Source organism: Protobothrops mucrosquamatus, unplaced genomic scaffold (genome assembly GCF_001527695.2).
Source record: "Protobothrops mucrosquamatus isolate PMUCROS unplaced genomic scaffold, P.Mucros_1.0 scaffold2289, whole genome shotgun sequence".
Lineage (NCBI taxonomy): Eukaryota > Metazoa > Chordata > Lepidosauria > Squamata > Viperidae > Protobothrops > Protobothrops mucrosquamatus.
This window is the reverse complement of record NW_015388376.1, coordinates 198,098-207,629: the sequence shown is the minus strand read 5'-3', so window position 1 is coordinate 207,629 and position 9,532 is coordinate 198,098. Positions and strand designations below refer to the sequence as shown.

Genomic DNA, 9,532 nt, shown 5'->3' with positions numbered 1-9,532 from the left:
GGGCTACAAGGCTGTTCCAAGAATAAGATGCACCCGTCGTAGGGTCTGTTACCTAGGACCACCCAAGACCTGCAACAGAAACCAAGCTCCTCCCTCCCGCCAAAATAAAACAAAAAAACGTATTCTGTACAGCTAGTCCTTTGCTTATGACCAAAATTGAGCCCAAACATTTCTGTTGCTAAGTGAGACAGTTGTTAGGTGAGTGTTGCCTAATAGTAATAATAATAATAATAATAATAATAATAATAATAACAACAACAACAACAACAACAATAATAATAATAAAAGTTGGAAGGGACCTTGGAGGTCATCTAGTCCAAAACCCTATACCATTTCAGACAAATGGCTGTTCAGTCTCTTCTTAAACACTTCCAGTGTTGGAACATTCACAGCTTCTGGAGGCAGGTTGTTCCACTGATTAATTGTTCTAACTGTCAGGAAATTTCTCCTTAGTTCTAGGTTGCTTCTCTCTTTGGTTAGTTTCCACCCATTGCTTCTTGTCCTGCCTTCAGGCGCTTTGGAAAATATCTTGACTCCCTCTTCTTTGTGGCAACCCCTGAGATATTGGAACACTGCTATCATGTCCCCCCTCGTCCTTCTCTTCATTAAACTAGACATACCCAATTCCAGCAGCCGTTCCTTATATGTTTTAGCCTCCAGTCCCCTAATCATCTTTGTTGCTCTTCTCTGTACTCTTTCTGGAGTCTCAACATCTTTTTTACTTCGTGGTGACCAAAACTGGATGCAGTATTCCAAGTGTGGCCTTACTAAGGCATTGTAAAGTGGTATTAATACTTCACGTGATCTTGATTCTATCCCTCTGTTAATGCAGCCTAGCACTGTGTTGGCTTTTTTGGCAGCTGCAGCACACTGATGGCTCATATTTAAATGATTGTCCACTAGGACTTTCTTGCCATAGTTGTTAAGTGAATCGTGGTTGTTAAGTGAATCTGGCTTCCCCATTGACTTTGCTGTCAGAAGGTGGCAACAGGTGTTCACATGACCCGGGACACTGCAACCATCATAAATATGAGTCAGTTGCCAAGCGTCTCAATTTTGCAGCTGTGGAGAGGCAGAAAGTGTCCTAAGAGTGAAAAACGGTCATAAGTCACTTTTTTTTCAGTACGGTTGTAACTTTGGTTGGTAAATGAACTGTTGTTAAATTGAGGACCACGACCTATAAAAAAGTTGATTCTCATCATCATAGGATGCATTTGTTCATTAATGACAAACAATGGCCTGTGAAAAGACAACATAGGCTGGAAGAACACAAGGCGTAACATGCAAATGACACTAAATAACATGCAGATGGTCACTTCATTTTGTCAGGGATAAATATGAAGTAGCAACTACACTTTTGCAGTATTTCCTTTTGAAGTTTACTGCTTTTCTAGATAATGATATCACGGGAAGCTTTAACCTTATGCTGTCAACACTCTTTTCTTTGCCCTCTTGATAAAATATTTATAGTTTTTTGTTTTTTGCTTGTAATTTCATATTCACTGCTGTTTTCTATAACCAGTATGACCGTGCTGTCAGTCTCTCTCTTAATTTAGCCTTCCTTTTGTCTTTTTTCCTTTTTATTTTTCTAAACATTTTTGCTCCTTTAATAATCAAGCATTTGCACTGAAAACCTGAACCAACTCTATAGTTCCTCTGTTGTGGTTACTTTCATGTCCTTTGAAACATATTATTTTGACTGAACTGTCAAGATTTCAAAACTTGCTGCCAGCATAAAACTGTCTTGCGGTCCCAAATATAGAGAGCAAAGCATTTCCCTTATTGCCAATAGGGGGCAGTGCACGTCCACTAAACTATATAACTATATAGGACTTTTGCCTGCCTAGCCAGAATGAACAATGGATCACCATAAAAGCAGCTTGCAATACCGTTATCATCTCAGATTTTTATTATTATTGGTTTACATGGGAAAAAGTGGACTTTTCAGCAAGTTTTTCTCTCCAGTAATAAACAGCCCCTTCTAGATTTAGTTTCAGTTTTTGTTTGAAATGGCTAGCAAAATAATAACAATAAGCAAATTAATACATCTATGGAGATTCTCAGTCATCCAGGTCAGTTATTCCAAATATGCTTTTTCACGAGACAACTGGACTTTGTTTTTCTTTGAAGACGTTTCGCTTCTCATCCAAAAAGCTTCTTCAGCTCTGACTGGATCCAGTCAGAGCTGAAGAAGCTTCTTGGATGAGAAGCGAAACATCTTCAAAGAAAAAACAAGAAAGTCCAGTTGCCTCATGAAAAAGCATCTTTGAGATAAGCAAATTAATATATCAATTTGTTGCCCCATTCAGCTCTATCATTTTTATTCTGAGCTTAGATGGAAAATATCTTCTTGATTGCTCTGCACTAAGGCATGGAAGCAAACATAGGAAGCTGCGTGGAGAGTTGTGTAGAATGAAATGATCTGGAGCAACCCTTGTCTCTGCTTTAATGGCTATTTCTATAACTATTATTAGTTTATAACTCTATGTGTTCTTATCTCCAAACTAAAATAAGAGCTAAAACAACACTGAATCCTAACCAGCAGAAAGTTTAAAAGGGGTTAACAAAATAGGTTAAACATTATTTCCAAACTTCGTGCAAAATGTGCACAAATCTAAATAAATGTGCAGTCAATACCTGGGCTACAGAATTTGACACACTGCCAGAGGGAGGGAATTCCATAAGGAGACACAACTGAGGAATATAGAAAGAGGTATCCGTGAGATGTTCGTTTTAAAAAGCCCCTACACCCCAAAAATGACACCTCTATAGAAAACAGATCACAGCGGTAAATGCCATAAGATTATAGAGTTCTTGTTTAATGAGACTGGCAACTTGGTCTTTAAGCAAAGCAATCTGTGTTTGGGGGCGGTATATAACTGTGACTGTGCTTACAATGTTAGTTCAGCTTTTCTTTGCTTTACAGCATCAGGAAATGACTCCAAAAAACCAAGTGACCCCAAACAAGTTTCTGGAACTTGACTCACAAGAAGCTAGGTAAAAGGACAAATCTAATTGCTTTTTCCTCACTCCACTGCTCTTTGGAATGCTTTCCCTGACACTGGGATTTATTCATTGGAGAGGAAGGGATTACACGAGAGTAAGCAAGCACACAACAGGAAATACATGTCAAAAAGAATGCACTGGCATCAGCTGTTTGCTTAGCACACTTGCCATAAGCTGTTTAGGAGCAAACAAAAGCCTTCAGTGTGAAATTGATTAGTCTGGTCAGTTACAAGCAGCAGTTCCAGAAGATTCTAATCAAGATTACATAACTAAACCTATTAACCTGCAGTTAGCAATTTTCAGACATGCATGCACTTTGGAGAAAAGCACCTTAGGAGATATAGGCAATCTTTCAGCTGGGGAGGGGGGCTGGGAGGGCCAGACAATACATACTAACTATAATGGTAAATGAATACACAGAAAGTGAGCTGCTGCAAAGATTATAAATGTAGGCATTGGTCGCAAAGTTACTTTTTTACATTAACTGCAAATGGTCGCTGTCCAAGACAGTCGCTAAACAAGGCCTACCTATACATGGATTATTCAAAGTAATTTAGTCTATTGTCTTTATTTGAGCTTTTACAGTTCATAAAACCCACTGCTTACAGTACAGGCCAACCGTGTTAAAATAAACATGTCAAAAGATCACAGATGATTAAATAATAATTTATTAACAATATTTTCACAAACATTCTAAAGAAAATTTCAGAAGTCTCTAAACTTAAAATTTGTTCTCATTTGCAAAGTATTCCTTAAAAAAAGCAAGGAGAAAAAAAAGTATATCTTATAGATTTGTGTTTTGGGACATGTTTTTAAATTACTCTGTTTTGGTTTGAGTAAACCCCTCTTAATGCTTACAGTACATATTCAACCCTCTTCTCTTGCCAAGAGAAAGTAACTGAACATAAATTGATTTTTCGCTTTCAAATATGTAGAAGGGCACTAGATAGTTTTCCCAGGCAACACCTTTTCAACTTTTAACCTGATAGCAGTTTTGCAAATTCATTCAAATTATTTTAGAATATATTGAATTCAAAACCAGCTTGTTCTCCAGAATGAAACCCACCATGCAGTACAATTGTTAGCATGCACTTTGGTGATTATTTTTGTACTCCACGGTATGTATCTTTTCTGCCAACAAAGGGAGTCCCATTGTGGTTTGATTAAAATGTACTCAAACATTTTATGACATTAATATTTATTGCTTTATATGAATACTGTATTGAAAGCCCAAGCATCCAGTTTACACACAAATTATACAATTATACTGTATACCGTTTCACAATGGCAGTGAGCACTCTTTACAATCTACAAAAATCTACTTTACAGAAATTTAAAAATTCTAAATATCAAAAAGGTACAGTTGAAGAAACAGGTATAAATTTGGCAGCCAGTAAATGTGACTGGGAGGTTATATTTCGAGTGTTTTTTTTACACACCGATGACTGAAAAATATAATGTGACATATTTAAAGCAGTAATTGTGCTTTGAGCTGGTTTTGGAAAGAAAGTGTTAACACTGGCTGTCAAAGTGGATGTTCAAAAATATTCACTTTCAAAATGATGTACAAATGGTAGCCATTCAGCTCCGATACATAAACCTAGACATGCAATGCTGCAGCATTTCATATCAGTCTGATCTCCTACTATAAAACCATTACGTAATGTCAGAAATTTTCTCAGTTCACAGAAACTATCTTGTCAGGTTTGCAAACATTCCAGCTACACACACACAAAAAAAGAAAGCAAGCTGAAGATATTATTTTGAAATCTGTTCTCAACAGTTTTTCAACAGTAAAATGGAAACCTATTTTCCAGGCACCTCAGAAATGTACAAAAGTGTTGTTAGAACAGAACTCTTGGAATGTATTTGACCTGGTACTTTCAACAACATTCGGATCTTTTAGGCTATCAGATGGGCCTAATTTTATTTGGTTTATTTGGGGGTAAAAATGTTGTCTCGTATGAAAGAACTTGGTTGCTTCTATTTAGAACAGAAAATTCTTCTAAAGTGCAAACATAGATTTTCTTTAGATTTGTATATTATCAAGTATTATATGCCAATGTGTAGCCTTTTCAAGCACAAAATGGAGTCAAATGAAAATCTGTAAACCAACATGAAATTGAAGTGTTGAAAACCAAACCAAAAATTAACTGCTACAGCATTCGGGGGGAGAGAGAGAGAGAGAGAGAGAGAGAGAGAGAGAGAGAGAGAGAGAGAGAGAGAGAGAGAGAGAGAGAGAGAGAAAGAAAGAAGTAACTAAATATGGAATCTCCAAAAAATTGTCAGACTTAGAACTGCCTTCCAGTTTAAAAATTTTAATTCTAAATAATAAAAAAAACTATACACAGACCAGATTTGACCATACTGAAATTTCAGTAGCAAGCAGGACCTGAAGGAGCCAATATTTCACAGTAACAAGTACAAGTCCTTCAGGATTTAACGCACTGAGAAGTTCAATTTACATCCTGCTTCTCTTGGAAAACTAACAGTCCACTTTTATTACATAAAATTATTTATACAGTGTAAAACCAGAGCCTCGTGGAAAATACTGCCTCTAAGTGTATTAAAATTATTAGTCTTGTTCCATAGGTTCATCTGCAGTTTCTGTGGCGTCATCGCTGTTTTCCACTGGGGTCTCTGATGCAATTTCAGGAGTTTCACTAACATTTGAGCCCAATTCTTCTTTGTCACTGCAGTCAGCTTTGCTACTAAAAGATCCACTGTTCTCACTATTTGGAGAAGATGAGTCTTTCATTGCTTGAGTCTGGTCAGATTCCCCAATCTGATTATTCTCCTCAGAAACATCTTCTTTCTCAGCTGAGGAGGCACTGTCTTTGTCTAGAACTTTTCTTTCTGGAAAAACTTCTCTTGACATCATGAGAGATTCTGGAATAAAGTTAGAATCTGTTATACAGATGTTTAAAACAAAGCAACGCTAAAGTTTTATACAGGTAACAATCATGAAAATACATCCCTTCTTGTGCTTTATGCCTCAGCAGGTGGCAGCATTTAGCTGACCTTGTTTAGCTGGGGACTTAAAAGACATAAGTTTTGGGTAGTTCTTTGGTTAGAACACTTCGGAACTCCAAGGCTATTGCCTAGACTGGAAAATTGGGGGACAGGGGAACCCTGTAAGGCAGCAGTGGCAAACCAGTCCTGTAACGCTACCAAGAGTTATGATCATCTTGAGGGATTTGTCTGAATGCCATCCAGGAATTTTCTGACATTTGTGGACTTGGCTTGATCTAGAATGGTCATAGTTTCCCAGTTGAAACTGGTTAAGTCTGTCTATGTGTTGTGAAATTAAGAAGTTTTTATCATATTTCTGACTGCTAGCTGATGTTCATGGATACAGTCTGCTAGTCTTCTGTCTATATGTCCTACATAATGGCTATTGAAGTCCTCACACTGTTATGTTGTAGAGCAGGGGTTCTCTTGGTTTATATCAGCTTTGCTGGCTGAGGAATTCTGGGAGTTGAAGTCCACAAGTCTTAAAGTTGCCAAGGTTGAGGACCCCTGTTGTAGAGGACTCCTGTTCTAGGGCTGCTGAGCCTTCTTAGTTTACTTAGGATATTCTGGAGGGCTTTAGTTGGTTTGTGTGCTACGATGATGCCAAGGGATGGTTAATGAGTCTGTTGTGGTTTCTGAGATGTTTTTGATGTATGGCAGTGTTAACTGTTTCACAGTTTGTATTGATTGTGCTATATATCGGGTGGAGTATCAGGCACTTTTTGATGAAGTTTGGTTAGTTTATTACAACTAAGCAAAATGTGTAGCAACTTGATGAAGTTGCATGGAATTCTTGTTGGAAGTTGTTGTGTAGATGATCTGTTTCCTTTTTCTGATGTTTAGGGATGCTACCATGTGTTTGTACTAATCTAAATAGTGTTCTTACACACTATTTCTCTTGTGGGAGGTTGTGCTATTACTTTGATAGCATAGCACTTGGTTGGTGTGGATGGTTTTATGTTAATCTGTCATCACTGCCTCTGCTGATGAGAATATCCAGGAAGGGTAGCCTATTGTTTTCTTCTTCCTTTAATGAGTTTTATACATTTGAAGATGTTGTTGATGATTTTGTATGTTCTCTAGTTGGTCGTTTTTTATTGTGACAAACCAAACCCCACCAACACTGATAGGACAAGTATATAACTATATATACAGTAAGTGTACTTATATACGTATATAAAATGAGAGCAAACCCACTCCCTACTAGTACTGTTGCTTAACTGGGTAATGAAACATTTGCAAGAAAACAACCAAACCCAGAAAGCACCAAGGACTCCACAATTTGCTAAATGTTTGCAGAGTTACACTGGCTTGAAGGGCAGAAGACTAAAAGTCAGTTTTAGTACCTTTTATGAATTAAAGCGTGTGGAAATGTCACTGCACAAAAATAAGTTATCTGCAATGTTGACTTACAAAATACAACACACATTCCAATCTGACCATTGACAGAAACAATTGGGAGTTCGGTCTGGATTTAATACACAATCTATGCAATTTCATTGTACTATCAAAACATAGTATGTTTATAGAGCCTTATTAGAAAAACCACTCCCAGGTCTTTCTTAGTCTCCTAACTAGGATACTTCAGCATAACTTCAAACAAAATTGGATTGGATGCAGATCTTATTCTATTTAGAAATCAATGAGGCACGTTGCAACTAAATTATGATTTACTCATGATTAAGTCTGTTTTCGACTCACGAAATTCACAATAAATGATAAAATATAAATTGAAGCCATGTTTTAAACATAGGTTCAGGGAATGCATTTTCTACTGAAATGGTATATACCTTCTTCCTCCTCAACTTCTTCTTTACAATGCTGTCTGTCTTCAATGGTTTCTTTTTCTTTATCCTGAGATGGAGAAGTTGTCTCAGTCTCTTCTACCATTGCTGAGCATGCTTCGTGGGGGCCACTCTCGTCGGAGGTTTCTTCAGCTTCCTCCTCTTTGTCAAATTTAAGTCTTTTTACTTCGTAAACTTCCATTTCTGATGGATCGTCTCCAGGGTGTTTATTTTTTACAGGACAGTTTTGGACTCTTTCAGGCTCAGATGCTGGTGATTCACTAGAAGACAGGAAGAAGAAAAAATAGAAACACAAAGGATCGCATTTTCATATGAAGAGATAAGCAGGGATATTGCATCTTAAGGAATCAATCCTATAGATTTGGGTAACTTCTACCGCTTTGCTTAAATGTAACTTTATTAAATGTTCTGATATACACCAAGAAGCTATTCTTGCAATGAGGCACAGAAGACAAAAACAAAGTTTTGACACAAACCAGTTGTGCCAGCATCACCATTCCAATTCAACTGGGAAATCTTATTTAAAATAAAATAAAATCTTGTTTTAAGCAAAATGGTATTCATAATGTACAGGAAATCGGGTCCTTTATAATCAATGAATATTGTGTGCAAATAGATATTTTTTTTTGCTTGCACAATAAATTTTTCTCCTTTTTCCCCTCTGCGGACTTGCAAATCCCTAGTGAATTTTTATGAACACAAAAGGATACAATAAACTGTTACTTCTCAATTCCAAAGACAGAACAAATTCCACTAGCTGATTTTTTTTTAAAAAAATGTCATTGACATTTAATTTCCCATAACAGATTATGATCTAAATATTCACATCAATTTTAAAGATCAACAACTGAGGTACTCTGGGATACATTATTTATACACATCCTACAGTATCCTAATATAGTGAGCACTTATGCATTAAGACTTTTAAAATATGAAAGGAATAGTTCATGCCCACAAGAAATCTGCCTGAAAAGAGGATGTGCTCATTTTCATTTTGGAGAACAAAATGTGTTAACAGAAAATACAGATAGTCCTTAACTCACAACCACAATTAGGATTGGAATTTCCATTGCTAAGTGATGTGGTCATAAAGTGAGACATCATGTGACTATAGTGCTTAGCAACTGCAATTCTGGCACTCCTAGTTGCTGTTATAACTCTAAATGCACAGTGTTTAATATTATTAGTTACGTTGGACAGTATATTTAATATTTAATATGTATTAATATTTAATATTTACTTGTTATGTATATGTAGGGCTGTGGGTCTATACATATGTTGTATATAATATGTTTAGGTGTGTGTCATGTATGTGTTCACTTTGAGAGCGGGCAACTAAATTTCATTTTTGATGTGTGCCGTTGTGCCCACAGTAAAAAATGACAATAAAGGTGATCTTATCTTGCATTAACAGAGGGATAGAATCAAGATCACGTGAAGTGTTAATACCACTTTACAATGCCTTGGTAAGGCCACACTTGGAATACTGCATCCAGTTTTGGTCACCACGATGTAAAAAAGATGTTGAGACTCTAGAAAGAGTGCAGAGAAGAGCAACAAAGATGATTAGGGGACTGGAGGCTAAAGCATATAAGGAACGGCTGCTGGAATTGGGTATGTCTAGTTTAAGGAAGAGAAGGACGAGGGGTAACATGATAGCAGTGTTCCAATATCTCAGGGGCTTCCACAAAGAGGGAGTCAAGCTATTC

General features: G+C 36.9%; 1 protein-coding gene across 1 annotated transcript in view; it reads right to left on the bottom strand.

Moving 5' to 3' along the window:
• Nucleotides 1-5,257: 5,257 nt before the first annotated feature.
• The window catches only part of PPP4R2 (protein phosphatase 4 regulatory subunit 2), a 26,569-nt gene continuing 22,294 nt past the window's right edge, over nt 5,258-9,532 (bottom strand). Inside the window, exons 7-8 of the mRNA XM_015824607.1 lie at nt 7,809-8,083; nt 5,258-5,895 (exon numbers count right to left, since the gene is read on the bottom strand). Of these exons, the coding sequence (XP_015680093.1) occupies nt 5,582-5,895; nt 7,809-8,083 (589 nt within the window). The 3' untranslated portion in view covers nt 5,258-5,581. The remainder of the gene's footprint in view (nt 5,896-7,808; nt 8,084-9,532) is intronic.